Here is a 19160-nt window from a genome sequence, read left to right as displayed (position 1 = left end):
TGTGGTCGTCGAGCCGTCTTGGGGAAGTGCGGTTGGTTGGTCGCGGTGCTGGCTGTGGTTCGGGGGGAGCGTGGTGGTGGGGGCCGCCGCGCAGCTGGGAGTTGCGATGGAGGACAGTGGGGTGTTCCCATGGACGCGGGGATGGCTTGCGGGGAGTGCCCCTGGGCATGCCATGACATGGTCGGTTGATTGGTCTTTTTGCAGTCGGGTGGGCTGGCCTGTGGGGGGGCCTCTGCGCCCTGGGCTTTTGTGTGGTCGCTTATTTTGGTTTTCACATTTTCTCATTGGATGGGGTGGGGGCTTGCGGAAGGTGTGTGGTGGGGGCCACTTTGAACATTGGTTTCAGGGCCTCTTTTGGTTCCGGGTCCACCGGTGTTCACAGTGTGAAGTCGGTGTGTGTTGTGTGTTAGGATGTAGTGCTGCTCTTTGCAGCGGAGACTGGTTGAACGGCATTGTGGGAGCCGTGGCTTCCTGGTGGCTACTTCCTATTGCTGGGGGAAAGGGAAGAAAAAAAAAAAAAAAAAAAAAAAAAAAGCGGCGGAGGGGGACGGGTCGCGGGAACGGTGAGAAGGGTTGATGTGTTGGACTTTCGGGATTCCTTTCACTCGCTCTTGCTGCGGTGGGGCCCAGTGTTGACTTTTGGAACGCGCGTGTGGTCGGGAACGCGCGGTTGAAAGAGGCCAGCTTTGAATGGGCAGCGCATGATCGGGCACTGTTGCATGGGTTGTTGCGGTGGGCAAGCTTGGCGCCCACCGCACCGGGCATGCCGCTTCTGATGTGTTCGCATCATGGAGAGCAGTGGGTTGACATGCCTTCGGTTCATGCGGAGGTGCAGCGGATCGTGCCTATGGTGGAGGAGTACTGGGGGGGTGTCTGCGGGTGGCACGATCGCGGATGGATTAGGCCTTCATTGCATCAATGGCATGGTTGGTTAAGCCTGTGGACAGGGGTGTGTTTTTGTCTGTGCACATGTTCAGTGGAGTGTGCCTGCGTTGCCGGTGGTGAGCTGCGGTGCTGTGGGTTGAATGTGCTGCACGCTTTGGACGGTGGACGGCGCTGCACTGGATTGTGCCTGCTTGGCAGGAGGGGAGCGGTGTGACATTGGGCAGAGTTTGGGTAAGTTCATAACCATGTGAGGTGGCCACGTGTGGGAACAACATAAGGGAAAGGTGGGCCCACAGTTACAAGACGACGGTCCTGGGCACAGAAGGGCAAATGCACTTGCGTTTAGTGAGTGAATAATAGGTTTAGGCAATAGGACGCATATAGGTCGGAAGACGAAGAGACACAACAGCCCAAAAAACAGGTAAAGTAAAACAGGAAAATGCTGCAGTCACCCGAACGGAGCTGTTAGATATTACAATGGTGCGGAGTACTCAAACAGCAAGGGCAATGGCTGGGCAAAAAGGAGTAAGTTAGGGCGCGCATGTTGGATCCTTTTCTCCCTAAGGCAGAAAAATGCGGGGGATAGCAGAGCCACGACCAATGTTCCGTGGGTGGAAAATGCTATAACAAAAATATTCAAACTCAGCGCGGCGCAGGGCTTGTGGTGAATCACCTGGCATGGAGCTCATTCAGGGGGCGCGTGGCGTTGTAGGGTAAGAATATGTTATGTCAGGGGGGAGACGAGAGTAAGAGGTGGGAGGACAAAGAGCTCGCAATGCCTTGGGGGTAAGTGTTAAGACTGAACTTGTTGACCTCCAACCAAAAGGGGGGGAGGAAAAAAAAAAAAAAAAAAAAAAAGCGCAATTTCTTTCTAGATGGATTCAACCTTAAACCACTTCCATGGCACTGCTGACGAGTTACTTCACTATGCGGCCAATAGTTGACCAATGTTGGGAGTAGACCACACGGAGCACTACACATTCGCTTCGAGCCCCCTCACCCCGTGCAGAGAATGGCTGGGGATTGGGGTGCTCGTTCCGGCAAAAGAGGGAGTAAGGGGGCACAGTATTAAGGGGTACGGAACCAGACACCGGGAATTGGCGGGGGTGGGCAAGGGTGAGAGCACAAAAACCACGTTTCGATATAACACCTGTTTGGAGTAGTTTGTAAGTGATCTTGCTTTGTGTGCTCGTTGCGGGCTTTCAGTCACCCTCACCCCTCTTGAGACCTAGTCTTGACCGCCGCGATCGCTACCGTGATTGGTCTGGTTGCCCAGAGGTTACCGTGTTCCAAGTAATTGGGTTGGCCTTCTGAACTTCTGCGACACCAGGACAGAGTTCAGCCGGGCGGGACCAGTGCACGACGGCTGTCTTTGTTGTGGCTGGGGGGGTTGGTGTCGGCGAGCGGCAGGGGCATGATTTCCATTCCCGGAGGTGCAGAGTTCCAGCAGGGGGCGGTTTGGGTTTCTGCGGTGGCGTCGAGGTTGCTGCGGGGGAGGAACACGGGGCGTGCAGTTGTCTGGGGGAAGGATCTGCGGGCTCGCAGTGGGGTTGGGCTTCGAGCCCCCTCACCCTGAGCAGAGTCTCTGGGGAGTGGGGTGCTCGGGGTGCCGCACCGGGGACAGTGGGCTAAGGGACGTGCAGGGTATAGGAGGATAGGTAAAGTGTCATGTCATGGGGCAAGACGAGGGTATGTGGTGGGGGGACAAAGAGCTGGCAATGCCTCGTGGGTAAGTGTTAAGACTGAATCAAGTTGACCTCCAACCAAAGGAAATGAGGGTCGGCTATGGAGCGACCTGTGCAGGTTGGGGGAACTCTCTGCCGCCGGCAACCAGCAGAGAGTCTTGGAGGAGTCACAGGTCGATTCCTGTAGCGAAGTACTGGCAGGCCCATAGGGGAACGCTCAGCCAACAGCTTAGATCTTACGGCGCCCCAAGAGTACTAGGCTCAGGGGAGGCCCTGGAAAAAAGGGGAGGGACGTAGGGGACTTGGGAGCCAATTCCAAGCCCAAAATTGCGGGGGGGGGGGAGGAATCAACATAAACTTACAATCAAGGCCATCAAGGGAAGTCGGTCGGGGGGGAGCAAGTGGAGACTACGGGGGCTCAGGTAACGGTGAAAAAATCAGCAAGGGGAAGGCTTCACAGAAGGAGGGGGGCAGGAGGGTGAGGGAGGTGGAGGATCCAAGATAAGACAGCTAGGCGAACAGAGGGAACAGGGGGGAGGTAGCCAGCCCCAAGGAATAAGGGGGGGGGCAAGGACCAAAACCTGGGGGACAGGAGACGGGGTACGGAAGAACAGGGCTGGGAGGTCTGCCTCTGGGGGGAAAGGGAGCTAGGAGATGGAGGGGCAGAAACGGCAGGGAGGGGGGGTTGGCGGGACCCAAAAACTGGGGACCTGGTGAGTGGAGGAGCAAGCGAGGGAAGGGAAGAAAGGAGATGGGATAGGGTACACCTAAGAGATATTACGCTGGCAGGGGGGGGCACTGGGCCAGACTCCACAGGGAGGCCTGGGGGAGAGAGAACTGGGAGGATTTAGGGGCTTGGCAAGACGGATGGGAGACATGGGGGGCAGCATGGATAGGATAGGGCTTCCGGTACAAGCGGCACTTGGGGGTTGGAGGGGGGGGCAGAGTAGAGTAGAAAGGCCAATATTAGACGGGCATCGCAAAGCGATGACCATATAGGCAGGCAGAATGTTGTGGGCCGGCACCGGAGGGCGGTGTAATACGGCTTTAACGTACGGATGTGGGATATGTGTAATGTTGGGGCACTTGTGGTGGTGCCGGTATAGGAACCTGTTACTAGCGAGGCACCGCGTGGCTGCCGGTTTTACCTAGACCCAAACACAGGACACGGTGAAGTGTCGGGGGGGTGCCGGGGATTCACACCAAAGACCTAGAGAAAAAAGGGGGTGCCTATGTCAAAAGTCGCTCAAAGGAAATCTACAAACGGCCAGGGGCAGAGAGAGGTTAATAGCAAGGGCCGGGCTCAACCTGAGGCGTCCACCGGACGAGGAGGGTAAGGGAGAGGGGGGGAGGGCAAGGGATGCCTAGGTAGCCGCACACAGAGTAGTATACCTGTGGTGGTGAATTACGGATCGCCTGTAAGATAACTCCAAGACTTTATGCAAAATAAAGCTGCTGAGGCATGTTACCCTTCCAACTTTATAAGGTGTCTGAGTTGTTTTTTCAAAGTGTAATGTATGACATGTGCTGGGTGGTATGCGGGAAGGAGGGGGGGGGGGTGAGGGGCCAGGGCATGGAGGAGGGGGGGGGAGGTCAAGGCACTGGGGTGCCCACGCTATGGCGGGCGAACGCGCCAGCGAAGGTGGCATGGCGGGCGCCGCCCCTTAGTGGGGGCTGCCCAGCCGGCCTCCCCCCCCCCCCTCCACTCAAGCAGGACAGGGGGGCAGGGGTGGGGGAGGAACACGGAGCGCGCCAAATGTAAGGGGCGGGGCTGGGAGCCGAGGGAGAAGCCGGCCTCATAAAGGGCACGGGCTTTTTCAAAACACATTCTCCCTCGGTTTCCTGCCCCCACCGGAACGTGGGTTTTGTTTCCCACCCACCCTCCCAAGAAACAAAACGTCTGTAATGATTTGTCTTTTGTTTTGCAGGTCGCCCAGCGGAGTTACATTGCGATCCCTGTAGCGAAGTACTGGCAGGCCCATAGGGGAACGCTCAGCCAACAGCTTAGATCTTACGGCGCCCCAAGAGTACTAGGCTCAGGGGAGGCCCTGGAAAAAAGGGGAGGGACGTAGGGGACTTGGGAGCCAATTCCAAGCCCAAAATTGCGGGGGGGGGAGGAATCAACATAAACTTACAATCAAGGCCATCAAGGGAAGTCGGTCGGGGGGGAGCAAGTGGAGACTACGGGGGCTCAGGTAACGGTGAAAAAATCAGCAAGGGGAAGGCTTCACAGAAGGAGGGGGGCAGGAGGGTGAGGGAGGTGGAGGATCCAAGATAAGACAGCTAGGCGAACAGAGGGAACAGGGGGGAGGTAGCCAGCCCCAAGGAATAAGGGGGGGGGCAAGGACCAAAACCTGGGGGACAGGAGACGGGGTACGGAAGAACAGGGCTGGGAGGTCTGCCTCTGGGGGGAAAGGGAGCTAGGAGATGGAGGGGCAGAAACGGCAGGGAGGGGGGGTTGGCGGGACCCAAAAACTGGGGACCTGGTGAGTGGAGGAGCAAGCGAGGGAAGGGAAGAAAGGAGATGGGATAGGGTACACCTAAGAGATATTACGCTGGCAGGGGGGGGGCACTGGGCCAGACTCCACAGGGAGGCCTGGGGGAGAGAGAACTGGGAGGATTTAGGGGCTTGGCAAGACGGATGGGAGACATGGGGGGCAGCATGGATAGGATAGGGCTTCCGGTACAAGCGGCACTTGGGGGTTGGAGGGGGGGGCAGAGTAGAGTAGAAAGGCCAATATTAGACGGGCATCGCAAAGCGATGACCATATAGGCAGGCAGAATGTTGTGGGCCGGCACCGGAGGGCGGTGTAATACGGCTTTAACGTACGGATGTGGGATATGTGTAATGTTGGGGCACTTGTGGTGGTGCCGGTATAGGAACCTGTTACTAGCGAGGCACCGCGTGGCTGCCGGTTTTACCTAGACCCAAACACAGGACACGGTGAAGTGTCGGGGGGGTGCCGGGGATTCACACCAAAGACCTAGAGAAAAAAGGGGGTGCCTATGTCAAAAGTCGCTCAAAGGAAATCTACAAACGGCCAGGGGCAGAGAGAGGTTAATAGCAAGGGCCGGGCTCAACCTGAGGCGTCCACCGGACGAGGAGGGTAAGGGAGAGGGGGGGAGGGCAGGGAATGCCTAGATAACCGCACAAAGAATAGTATACCTGTGGTGGTGAATTACGGATCGCCTGTAAGATAACTCCAAGACTTTATGCAAAATAAAGCTGCTGAGGCATGTTACCCTTCCAACTTTATAAGGTGTCTGAGTTGTTTTTTCAAAGTGTAATGTATGACATGTGCTGGGTGGTATGCGGGAAGGAGGGGGGGGGGTGAGGGGCCAGGGCATGGAGGAGGGGGGGGAGGTCAAGGCACTGGGGTGCCCACGCTATGGTACTTAAGACCTATTCGGAAGGTGGCGCATTCTTCCGAAGTCAGAAGGAATGCACCACTTTCGGAATACATGTGGCGGTTGCTAGGATGGGTTGGAAACCAACCTAGCAACTGCCACATTTGTAAACTAGCTTTTTGGAAGCCTATTCTTGTGGCACTCCTCCAGTTTAATATGTGCGCTAAACTAGCGCACATATGAGGTACCCTTTTGGTGCCGTTAAACTGGAGGAGTGCCACAAGAAGCCTTGTTTGGTGTAAATGAAAGTGTCCATATACAACACACGGGTTTATATGAACACTTTCATTTACACCAAACCGAGCAGCTTCAACGCTGCAACGTTGAAGCTGCTCGCTTTGGTGTAAATGAAACTGTTCATATACACCGCACGGGTGTATATGAACACTTTCATTTACACCAAAGCCAGCAGCTTCAACATTGTAGGATGCAACATTGAAGTTTCTCGCTTTAAATGAAAGTCTTCCTACCGCACGGGTGTTTAGGAACACTTTTATTTAAACCAATGCGAGCAGCTTCAACGTAACATTCTGCAATGTTGACGCTGCTGGCTTTGGTGTAAATGAAAGTGTTAATGTACACCACATGGGTGTATATGAACACTTTAATTTACACCAAAGCCAGCAGCTTCAACGTTGCAGGATGCAACGTTGAAGCTTCTCACTTTAAATGAAAGTGTTCCTATACACCGCACGGGTGTATAGGAACACTTTTATTTAAACCAATGTGAGCAGCTTCAACGTTACATTCTGCAACGTTGAAGCTGCTGTCTTTGGTGTAAATTAAAGTGTTCATGTACACCGCACGGGTGTATATGAACACTTTCATTTACACCAAATCCAGCAGCTTCAACGTTGCAGGATGCAATGTTGAAGCTGCTCGCTTTAAATGAAAGTGTTCATATACACCACACGGGTGTATATGAACACTTTCCTATCAGGGACGTCATTTCACCAAAATGCCAGGGGTAGCGGAAGTGACATCACACGACCCTTGACCCCTGAAGTCATCACAGGAAGTGATGTCATTTGACCACACCCCGAGGTGATATCGCGGGAGCGATGGACCACGAACCTTTCACCCATTGCGAAAACAGGAAGTGACATCACAGCATTATACACTACGAAAAATATGGTTACGATATCACTATAATGTGATGTACATTTTATGCAAGAATGGATCGCCATATGTAGCGTTAAGGTCAGTGTGTATAGGCCCATATTACCAAATTACTGTGAATGCAAGCAGACGTCCATGCCCAAATGATAATGATGTGTTATTGTATAGCACTTACGATTAAGCGCTTTATATAGAAAAAATATACACCCAATATCACCCAACCTGTCTTGGTACTCATTTATCGACCTCAGAAGGATTAAAGGCTGAGTTGAGGTGTTTAAGAACAGACTAAATCAGTGACTCATAACCTGAAGTGTGCCTGAAATAAACCTTTAATGAGTTTAGCAATTATTGTACAGAATTCCCGAAAGACACATTGTTTGGTTTCCCATTCTTTCTTATTTAGGGTCAGTGCTGAAAGTGTTAGACTTGTGGCACCCCTGTTCTTATTTTTCTTTTTTTTTTTTAAAGGGCCTGAACATGAGAGCCAGCCACCTTGCGTTACAAAAAACGAAAAAAAAAAAACAAAATGTTTTTTTAAATTTCTTTTTTTTAACAGAGGTCGCAAGGGAGACCACAGAGGTCGCAATGCAGACCTCAGAGGTCGCAGTTGCGACCTCTGGCGACCCCCAAATGACGTCCCTGTTTCCTATACACCAAAGTAAGCAGCTTCAACATCCTGCAATGTTGAAGCTGCTCACTTTGGTGTATCGGCAGCATTTTCGTTAAATAACGATTCCCTCGTTATTTAACGAAAATGCTGCCGAGATTCTGCGATCCGCCTGTTTCCATTAGAAACAGGCGGATTACGGTGAAAGCACTGTCGTGCTTTGCGATGATGCCGAGGCCCACTTCAGAATAGTAGTGGTCCCTGGCCGTCAAGAAATGGTGCAGTGTATCGTGCTATTTAGCACTTTCATTGTGCCATGACGAGAATCGGGCCCCGAGTCTTGCTCTTTTGAGTTTTGTTTGAGCTATTTTTTTGCAGGTTTGTCACAGCACCGATCCCTGTTCAACCTGTAGGTCACCAGTTAGAATACCAGGCTGTCCATCTCAGCCTTCAACGTTCCCAGGTTGGTAAATTGAGAAAGGCCTTGATATGACATTACCCAACGCATCCAAACCAACATTACTCTGTTGTCCGCTCTCCTTGAATCTCAACCAATACTGCAATCATTCTCCCCTCTTTATCAGCACATTCTCTCAAGATTTTAATAGGAAGTTTTTGTTCCAAATTAAAATGGCCACTCCCCTAGATCTCGACTAGAAAGAAGAGCCAAAGGCCAACCAAACCCATTCTTTCTCCAACTTCGAGATCTCATCAGATAAAATATGCGTCTCTTGCATAAAGCAAATATCAGCTTTCATATCATTTAGAATTGCAAACACTTTCTTTCTCTTAAGGGAATTGTTAATTCCATTGACATTCCATGACATGACACAAAAGTCCTCATTAACCTTACCAGTTGGCCTTGAGGCCATCATGTCACAATCAAAGCCAAAAATAAAAACAAAGAATAAAAAACAAAAAGGTAGAAACAAATAACCAATAACAGAACAATCAAGACTACGAAGCCTATTCAGCCTAGAGAGTACTGGAAAAAACATCAAAAGGGAAATCTCTAGGACCTCTCCCAAATCCCAAATATTCTTTAAAAAATTGAAATTAAATGACAATAAAATCCCCAAGAATTAAAAGATTGCTATAAAAGAAACAACAAATAGGAAACACCAGAGTTTTGAAACTTAAATTTCATTCTCACAGATCCTTTTCTTGGAAATTCAATACCTCCATTTTGATGGATGATGATATTTTGGACAGAATTGTTTCTGAAGCAAATACTTTTGTTGTGATGAACCGTTCAAGTGAGGTTAGTATACAGAATACTTGGGATGATTTCAAGTGTTGTATGCATGGAATTTGTTTAGGGTTATCGAGTGGCAAAAAGAAAAAAGAGGAGAGAACAAGGCTGGAACTTGAGCTACAGATTAGTGAATTATCGAGAGATTTGATGATTGATCTGTCTAATTCAGATAAACTGGTATTCTTAAAGAAACTTAAAACAGAAATGAATGATATTTTGTCATTGAAGGCGAAACGCAGTTTATTCTACTGTCAGTGCACTTACTATGAAAAGGGTGAGAAATGCGATAGGTGGCTCGCATACAGGTTGAAAAAGAAAATATCGGAATCTGCAATTGCTTCTATCATAGATACAGATGGTAAAATCACGTTCCATCCACATGAAATAAATTTGGTTTTTTGTGACTTCTACTGTCACGTTGATCACCTTCCGCCCCCTGCTCCTCACCTGAAGATTCTTCTTGGCTTTCTTGGACACTGGATGGCTTCTTCCGTAGTACCTTGGGATGTTCCTTAGATGGTTTCTCCTTTGACTTCCTGTCATGCAAGTAAGGCCTGGCTCCCTCGGAGGCCACCTCGACAGGGAGTGGGAGCTGTCTTGAGGGGGGCCCCGAGGAGCCAAGCCCCAAAAGACAGGGAAAAAGCCGATGGATGGCACTAAAAAACCCTGCAGACTGTTCCAGGAAGGATACTCGAGTCGAGTATAGTTGCAAGAGGCTGGCTGGTAAAGTTCTGGGGTGACTTTCTCTTCTCGGGATCAAATAGGAAGCAAACAGGCAAAGCCCCAGGAATAGTGTACAAATAAAGTGTCCGGTTTATTGGGAGAAGTAGTAGAGTACGGTAAGCTGTCACAGAAGGATCCGTAACAATTTCCGAAGAGAGCGATGGAAGCAGAAAGGATAGGAAGAGAGAGAGAGCATAGAAGCCAGGTATAGTCACAAACCCAAAGGATAGACAGAACCCCGAAGCTAATAGAGGAGAACGCGAGGAAGCGCGAGAGTGGCGGAGGAGACCGCGAGTCGGAACGGCGAGGCGCCGAAGGAAAGGAAACAGATAGAAATAACGAGCGGCAGACGCCGCAGAAGAGAGGAAGCAAGGCAAAATCGTAGGCTGAGCAAGTAGAGTAATGCGCAGGTAGAAAACCGTAGAAGGCTGGGAGGAGGCTACTCGGAGGAGTAGCCGAGCGAGCGTATCATAGAAAATCACAGATACAACGCGCAGGTAGGTGGGCGGGGCTGGTTTAAGTAACGGTGGCCGCCATGTTGGTTGAGGGCTAGGCCGTTAATGTCAGGTTTTTCGTGGCAGTGCTTTCCAATCGTGCCATAGCTTCCAGGGGCGGATCATGACAGTATGGCCTCTCCCTCCCCGGAACCCCCCTGGTTTTCCTGGATACCTCAGATGAAACCTTCTTATAAGTCTGGGTGCGTGAAGATGGTACCTGGGTTCCCACGTCCTTTCATCTTTGGAATATCCCTTCCAATGGACCAGATATTGGAGTCTCCCTCGGTGGTAACGTGAATCCACTAAGTAATCAACCTCGTATTCTTGGGATTCCTTTACCTCCGGAGTCTTAGTCTTCTGAGTCTTGCGGTGAAAAGGATCCTCCTTGCATTCCTTGAGTAATGAGGTGTGGAAGACTGGATGTACTCTTTGAAGACCCTTAGGTAAGCGTAGTTCATAAGCTACGGGGTTGATCTGTCTGATGATGGGATAAGGACCCAGGAATCGAGGTGCAAACTTGCCTGTGTGTATCCATCTAGGAAGATGTTTGGTAGACAACCAGACTCTCTGTCCTGGCTTCCATTCTGGGTTGGACCGTCGACTTCTATCCGCCCATCTTTTCTGTGTGAGCTGACTGCCTTCCAGTGCTTCTCTAGCCATTCTATGAACTTCCTTGAGTTCAGACAACCTGTCGTCTATGGCGGGAGATTGGGTAGATTGCATTCCGGTCCAGGGCAGTTGTTGTGGATGATACCCATAAGTGCAGTAGAATGGACTCATGCGAATGGACGTATGGTAATTGTTATTATAGGCGAATTCGGCCTGAGAGAGAAAGGCTGACCATCTTTCTTGTTTGTGGCTACAGAAACACCTAAAATATTGCTCCAACCCAGCATTGAGTCTCTCGGTCTGACCGTTAGTTTGGGGGTGAAACCCAGAGGAAAGTGCTCATCTGATACCCAATTGGTGACATAGTAATGTCCAGAATTTGGAGGTGAATTGGGTATCGCGGTCCGAAATGATGGTCCGAGGCAATCCATGGAGACGAATGACGTCTCTGAGAAAGATCAAAGCCGTCTCTGGAGCTGACGGAAGACCTGGAAGAGCAGAAAAATGGGCCATCTTGCTGCAGGTGTCTACAGTGACCATAATTGCTGTCTTATTCTCGGATTCCGGCAGGTCAACAATAAAATCCATGGAAATCAGTTCCCAGGGTCTAGTGGGTAGGATGGGCTGCTACAACTGGCCCAAAGGTTTGCCTGTTTGGTATTTGTTGGCGGCGCATACGGGACAGGTGGTTACATATCTTTTTACATCCTTGGGTAGTCCTGCCCACCAGAATCTGCGGCTTATGAGTTCCTGTGTCTTCTTGATACCTGGGTGTCCCGCTAGGGGGGTATCGTGGCACCATGATAGTATCTGTTCTTGAAGCTCTCTGGAAGGGAGAAACAGCTCTGTACCATGGTAGTATAGACCGTCATTGGCCTGAGTGACGGAGGCTGGTATGGCCGGTAGATGACTGTATTGGGTTACCAGATCTTGTAGAAGTGGCATGAACCTAGCCATAATCTTCAGATTTGGGAACAAGAGGTCATGCTCTTGCGGTAGGTTGTTTTCCTCTCCTTGGCATCTGGAGAGTGCGTCTGCCATCTTGGTTTCAGTACCAGGTACATATGAAATGGTGAACTCAAATTGGGAAAAGTAATAGGCCCATCTGGCATGTCGAGCATTGGTGCACTCCATCTGCTGCAACACCCGGAGGTTGCGGTGATCTGTAAGTATTTGGAAAGGATAAGCTGCTCCCAAGAGTAGGTGCCTCCACTCTTGACAGGCTGACTTTATGGCAAGTAATTCTCTTTCCAGAACTGAGTAATTACGTTCACTTTTCGTCAGAGTCCTTGAGTAATAGGCGACTGGATGTTTGAGGCCATTGTCCGTTCTTTATAGAAGTGCGGCTCCCAGTGCTCCTCCAGACGCGTCTGTTTCCACGATAAAGGGTCTTGTTTGATCAGGTTGTACAAGTATGGGAGCCGAAGTAAACAACTCCTTAAGGCGTAAAAATGCCATCTTCTGTTCTGGACCAAAAACGTACTTAACTCCTTTCTTGAGAAGACCTGTAATAGGTAACATCAGGTCGGAAAAGTTAGGGATGAATTGGCGATAGAAATTGGCTAAACCCAAGAATATTTGAACCTCCTTTACTCCTCTAGGTTCGTTCCATTCGATGATAGCTCTAATCTTCTCGGGTTCCATCTGGATTCCTTCCTTGGATAGGATATAACCTAGATAAGAAACAGTTGTTACTTTGAACTGGCATTTCTCGGGTTTTACCAGAAGGTGGTTAGACTGGAGTCGGTGTAGCACCTGTCTAACATGTTCTTGGTGTTCTTGAAGCCTTTCAGAGTAGATAAGGATGTCATCCAGATAAATGACAACTGACACAAACAACATGTCAGAAAAGATCTTATCTATAAATCTTTGGAAGACAGCTGGGGCATTCACGAGACCAAAGGGCATGACACGGTATTGATATAACCCAAATGGGGTACGAAATGCGGTCTTCCATTCATCGCCTGTCCTTATCCTGAGAAGATGATAGGCTCCCCTGAGGTCTAGTTTCGTGAAATAAGAGGCCCCTCTGACCGCTTCCAGAATGTCTCTGATTAAAGGCATAGGATAGCGGTCACGAACAGTGATCTGGTTGAGTCCCCTGTAATCAATACAAGGCCGCAATTCGGTGGTGTCTTTTTTGGGGATGAAGAATAACGAAGCTCCCCCTGACGATCCGGATTCCTGAATGAGTCCGTTCTGAAAGTTATCTTCCAAGTAGATCCGTAAGGCTAGTTTTTCGGAAGGAGACAAAGGATACATTCTACCAAAGGGAACCATGGACCCTGGATGGAGATCTAAGGCACAGTCCTCTGGTCGATTGGGAGGTAATAGCTTGGGTACAGTGTCCTGAAACACCTCAGCATATTCCTGGTATCGTAGGGGAATGGCAGCTTCCACCTTAAGCTGGGGTGCTCGGTGCTCCTTGTTCTCTCCCTGGGTAGGGGGATTGATGGTACAGTGGTCCTTACAATAAGTAGAGTCAAAACGCACAATATTGGTGGTCCAATTGATCTGAGGGTTGTGACGCCTAAGCCATGGAATACCTATCACCAAAGGAAAATGTGCTGCTCGAATTAGGTCAAATATCATAGATTCATGGTGTTCTCCCAAGACCAAGTGTAAGGGTAAAGTCTCAGAATCTATGGGGCCTGAGGACAAGGGTTCACCGTCTACCCCTTCTACAGGGATAGGTTTCTCCTTACGTCTAATGGCGATTCGTTGTGCCTTAGCCCATTCGATATCCATAAAGTTTCCTGCGGCTCCGCAGTCCAGCATAGCAAGAACTTCTATGGGGGAGGATTCTGTAGTCCATAGTTGAACACCGAAAGATCATCAGACTGTTGTCTTCCCTTAGTTCCGAGGGTCGGGTAAGGTTGAAAGGGCTGCTTCTTGTTCCCCCGAGACCACCCTTGCAAAGGACCGAGGGTTGGAGTTTTCCTTTCTTCGTGGAGGTACTTCAGGGCAGTCCCTGAATAAATGCTTGGAGGAACCGCAATATAAACAGAGACCTGAGTCTCGCCTCCTTTTACGTTGTGCTGGCGTCAAAGGACCTCGGCTGTTCCTATCTGCATTGGTTCTTCTGATATCGGCATGTCTTTGGGAGGATGTGGAGCAGGGCTAGGTGATGGTAGATTGAGCCGAGGTCTCCTTCTTTCCTGTCGGCATTCAGATAGCCGGTATTCCAATTGTAGGGTCAGTGTCATGAGATCTTGGAACGATGGTGGGCGAGCTACCCTAGCCAACTCGTCCTTTAGTTCGTCCTGGAGACCTCTCCTAAATATCGTTTGCTTAGCTGAATCGGCCACTAGTCTTCGCCGCTAGTCTCAGAAATCGGGATATGTAGGTCTGCACGTCTGTGTTCCCCTGTTTCACATCGAGTATTGCCTCAAGAGAGGTGTATAGGACCTCAGGACGATCGAATCTCCCTTTGAAGAGATCCACAAACTGGTCATAGTTGGACAGAGCGGGATCGTTTCTGGTCACCAAAGGGGTGGCCCAAGCCAAGGCATTCCCCGTTAGGTTGGTGACAAGGAAACCGACCCTAGCTCTGGCAGTTTCAAATGCATAAGGTCGAAAGATGAAGTGAACTTGGCAGGCGTCTAAGAATTCCTTAAGACCACCGGGATAACCATCATACTTTCCAAATGTAAGAGGCATAGGCGGCAAGTCCCCTTGGTCATCTCTACAGAGGACCACTTGTTGGCGTAAAGCGGCGTTCTCAGTTTTCAGGGCTTGAACTTCTATGGTTAAACCCTGTAAGGCGGCAACCAACTCCTGGTACTGTTCCAGAGAAGCCATGGTTACGTTCGGGCGTTGTATTCTGTCACGTTGATCACCTTCCGCCCCCTGCTCCTCACCTGAAGATTCTTCTTGGCTTTCTTGGACACTGGATGGCTTCTTCTGTAGTACCTTGGGATGTTCCTTAGATGGTTTCTCCTTTGACTTCCTGTCATGCAAGTAAGGCCCGGCTCCCTCGGAGGCCACATCGACAGGGAGTGGGACCTGTCTTGAGGGGGGCCCGAGGAGCCAAGCCCCAAAAGACAGGGAAAAAGCCAATGGATGGCACCAAAAAACCCTGCAGACTGTTCCAGGAAGGATACTCGAGTCGAGTATAGTTGCAAGAGGCTGGCCGGTAAAGTTCTGGGGTGACTTTCTCTTCTCAGGATCAAATAGGAAGCAAACAGGCAAAGCCCCAGGAATAGTGTACAAATAAAGTGTCCGGTGTATTGGGAGAAGTAGTAGAGTACGGTAAGCTGTCACAGAAGGATCCGTAACAATTTCCAAAGAGAGCGATGGAAGCAGAAAGGATAGAAAGAGAGAGAGAGCGTAGAAGCCAGGTATAGTCACAAACCCAAAAGATAGACAGAACCCCGAAGCTAATAGAGGAGAACGCGAGGAGGCGCAAGAGTGGCGGAGGAGACCGCGAGTCGGAACGGCGAGGCGCCGAAGGTAAGGAAACAGATAGAAATAACGAGCGGCAGACGCCGCAGAAAAGAGGAAGCAAGGCAAAATCGTAGGCTGAGCAAGTAGAGTAATGCGCAGGTAGAAAACCGTAGAAGGCTGGGAGGAGGCTACTCGGAGGAGTAGCCGAGCGAGCGTATCGCAGAAAATCACAGATACAACGCGCAGGTAGGTGGGCGGGGCTGGTTTAAGTAACGGTGGCCGCCATGTTGGTTGAGGGCTAGGCCGTTACTGTCAGGTTCTTCGTGGCAGTGCTTTCCAATCGTGCCATAGCTTCCAGGGGCGGATCATGACATCTACTTGAATGTATACTGCAATGAGATAGGCATTACTGGAAATGGGAAGGATTTCTTTGGAAGTCTTGAGCTTCCTAGCTGAGTGTAGACTTCTCGCAGCTAAGCTGACCATAGATGAAGTGAAAACTGCAATTTCCAAACTGAATGTTGCTAAATCCCCTGGTCCTGAAGGGCTTCCTTGTGATTTTTATAGAATTCTTCCAGATGCAGCCCTTGAACTTTTGAAAGATATGTTCATTGCTAGTAAATTAGATTAGGCTCTACCAGAGAGCACCAGTCATGCCTCTATCTCTGTGTTTTTGAAAAAGGGAAAAGATGGCAATCATCCGGCAAACTACCGCCCTATCAGTCTCATCAATACTGATAACAAAACTTTGGCTAAGGTTTTGGCTTTGAGATTAGAAACACTTCTTCCAAGATTGATTGGTGTAGAACAATCGGGTTTTATGAAAAATAGACGCACGTCCAGTAATATTCGGCAATTGTTACATACTATGGAAAAAGCTAATGAAATTGATTGTGAAGCCGATGTCTACTCCCTTGACGCTGAAAAAGCGTTTTACAGAGTTAATTGGGATTATTTATTTTCTGTTTTGAGGGAAATGAATCTTGGGATGGAGTTCATTTCATGGATTGAGCTTTTGTATTCCAATCCGACGGCTGATGTTAATACGAACAGAATCAGGTTGGAAACCTTTAATCTGGAGAGAAGCACTCGCCAGGGGTGCCAGTTTTCACCACTTTTGTTTATTTTGGCGATTGGACCATTGGCCATTTCTCTAAAAAATGACCCTGGTTTGAGTGGAGTGAGCCGCTGGGGTGTTACACAGAAAACTTGGTTTTATGCTGACGATCTTTTGTTGGTTCTTAGAAATTTATAGGAATCTTTTCCCTGCCTGATGCGAATTTTGTTGGATTTTCATACGTCATCTGGTTACAAGGTGAACTGGTTAAAGTCCGAGGTTTTGCCTCTATCTTTCAGATGTGATAAGACTTTGGTGACTGGGATGGGGTTTAAATGGTGTGATCTGCGAATGTGATATTTGGGCACCTGGCTGACACCCTCGTTGTCTGATATTGTTGATGAGAATATGTGTGTGATCAGTAGGGAATGCAGAACGGATCTTGATAGGTGGTCCCTTCTTAATTTATCACTGTGGGGTAAGGTCAACGCCCTCAAGATGAATTTAGCTCCCAAGGTTAATTTAATAACGAGTATGCTACCTCTGAAAATCAGTAATCATTACTGGAAGAGTCTAGACCCTCTCATACAGGAATTTTTATGTGATAAGAAACCACCGAGACTTAGCATTTGGAAATTGCAACTTCCGGTTCATCAAGGCGGATTAGGAGCTTTAAATTTTAAAGCTCATCATCTAGCCTTTTTTTCACATTCATTTGTTCCCTTCTTGAGTACGACTCTGGATCGTTGGGCTATAGCGGAATCTAATGCATTTGGTCCGCTTGGGCCAGAGGCTTTATTATCTACAAATACAAAAGATCATGGTTGTAGATCATTAGTAACTACATCTTTACACACTGCTTGGAGTGAGTTATTGGCGTTTTTGGGTAAGGATGCTTTCAGATGTCTGCGAGCTTCGATCTGGCTGTAACGCTCACCTGATTCCCGTAGAGGCGCCGGTCTTGACTGGGCGTATACCGTATCTGCAAAGGTGATGTGTAACACACGGCTGGCTCTTTGGGCTGGACCTCTGTGTACTGTATGTCTGACTTGAAGGGTAAGATGTCTGCAGATAGAAAATATGGGATTAAGGAACTGGGTTATTGAATGTCTCTCTCTTCTTCCCTTTCTCTTCTCCTGTAGAACCCCAAAGGTTAACGCTCTCACCTTAGGTAAGTGAACGCCGTGCTCTCCATCTGCCTCGGGGCAGGGTGCTGTAACCAGTTTCTTCACTGGATAAGGGGAGCAGGCCTCTTGACTTCAGAGGACTGCTGTCCGTCGTTTACTGCACGAACGGTAAGTTTCGAGTAATTCTAATGTCTTTAAAGTCTTTAGTAATGATGTTTCTTGTTTTGCAGGGTTCCGGCGATGGCGGATGACGGGCTGAAGTGAGTTGAAGATGGAGCCCGTGTGATGAATAGAAGCGCCTGGATGCACGTAAGTAAGCGCTTGTTGCCTGCTTCACGCTGCGCTCTAACTGTCTTTTTATTTTGCAGGTACAAGTTCGGAGTGGCTGCAGGGTGCCGGAATACCCACTGGGTTAGATGTGGAAAGGAGTAATGGCACGTGAGTATTAAAGTTCCCCAATGTCTTTAAACGCACCTTGTTTTGTCTTTCAGATGCGGGATGCAGCGCCGAAGGCCTCCGGAGCGTGCGAAGAGTTGGTAAGCTTTTGTCTTTCAGATGCCGGAATGCAGTGTGAAGACCTCCGGAGCGCACGAAGAGTAGGTAAGCCTTTGTCTTTCAGATGCCGGAATGCAGCGCGAGGCGTTGGTGACAGCCGATGGACCAGGTAAGTGAAGAGCTGTCACTGAAGACCGTAATGCTAACCTGTTCTTTCTTGTCTTTTTAGGTGTTGCTGAAGACTGGATTCAGGATGGTAAGCCTTTTTCCTTAGGCCCAGCATCAGATGCAGAAGACACGATGAGCGTTCTGCTGCAGAGGATGCAGAATAACGCAAAGCAAGATTCATCCATCGGGTGTGGTTTAAATAGCCTCCTGTAGTGCTTAGGTGTCACCTTCCACAGCCACGCCTAGGTAAGAAAAGAGTTCCTGCTTTCCAGAAGAGTTCCAGTGTTCTGAATCTAGGGAGTGGCTCCTGCCCCACCCAACAGGAAAAGTAGTTCCAAGCAGAAGAGGATCAGAGGCTCAACTGGCAGGCAAGTAAGCAGCATGGTCTGCTGCAGGTAAGTCCACCCAAGCATTATGAGCCCGGCGCTTCCAGCGCTGGGACTGGGCATATTTATGAGCCTGGTGCCACTGGCGCCAGGACTGGGTTCAAAAGGTCCCAATTGGGACTGGTTGGCACTCGGAACCTGGGTTATGGATCTGCTTCCAAGGGAGTTGGGAAAACCCTGACCTTTTGGAAGCAGAGATCATGACAGTACCCCCCCTCAAGGCCCCTCCCAAACCGGGCTTCTCCGGGGGTTTTGGCTTGTCAGGAAATGTTCGGTGAAATCTTTTGATTAGGCGTGGTGCGTGGACATATTCAGCAGGTTCCCAGGATCTCTCTTGGGGGCCGTAGCCTTTCCAGTCAATTAGGTAAAATAGTTTAGATTTGGAGATCTTGGAGTCCAGAATGCTTTTGACTTCAAACTCGAGTTCTCCATCAACTAGGATAGGTTTTGGAGATTTAGTTAGTCGGGTTTGAGGTTGCACGGGTTTTAATAGAGAGACGTGGAAGACCGGATGTATCTTCATGTGCGGGGGCAAGTCCAACTTGACCGCTACTGGGTTTACTATGGTAGTGATGGAATAGGGACCAAGGTATCTTGGGTTGAATGTGCGTGGCCCTTTTAGAGGTAGATATTTGGTGGATAACCAGACTTGATCCCCTACTTGATATTGAGGGGCTTCCTTCCGATGTTGATCTGCTCCTTTCTTGTATTGTTCTTTAGCCCTTTGAAGGTGAGAAACAGCTTCCTTAA

The 19160-nt window shown here is 49.4% G+C and overlaps 1 protein-coding gene across 1 annotated transcript; it reads right to left on the bottom strand.

Annotated features, from left to right (window-relative positions):
• Positions 1–14082: 14082 nt before the first annotated feature.
• LOC138520454 (protein LDOC1-like) lies at positions 14083–14592 on the bottom strand. The gene has a single exon (XM_069632834.1). It carries the CDS (start codon positions 14590–14592, stop codon positions 14083–14085), a length of 510 nt encoding a protein of 169 aa, XP_069488935.1.
• Between the last annotated feature and the right edge of the window lie 4568 nt (positions 14593–19160).

The sequence above is a fragment of the Ambystoma mexicanum genome, chromosome 13 (genome assembly GCF_040938575.1).
Source record: "Ambystoma mexicanum isolate Mex_15411 chromosome 13, UKY_AmexF1_1, whole genome shotgun sequence".
Lineage (NCBI taxonomy): Eukaryota > Metazoa > Chordata > Amphibia > Caudata > Ambystomatidae > Ambystoma > Ambystoma mexicanum.
This window is presented reverse-complemented; position numbering and strand designations above follow the sequence as displayed.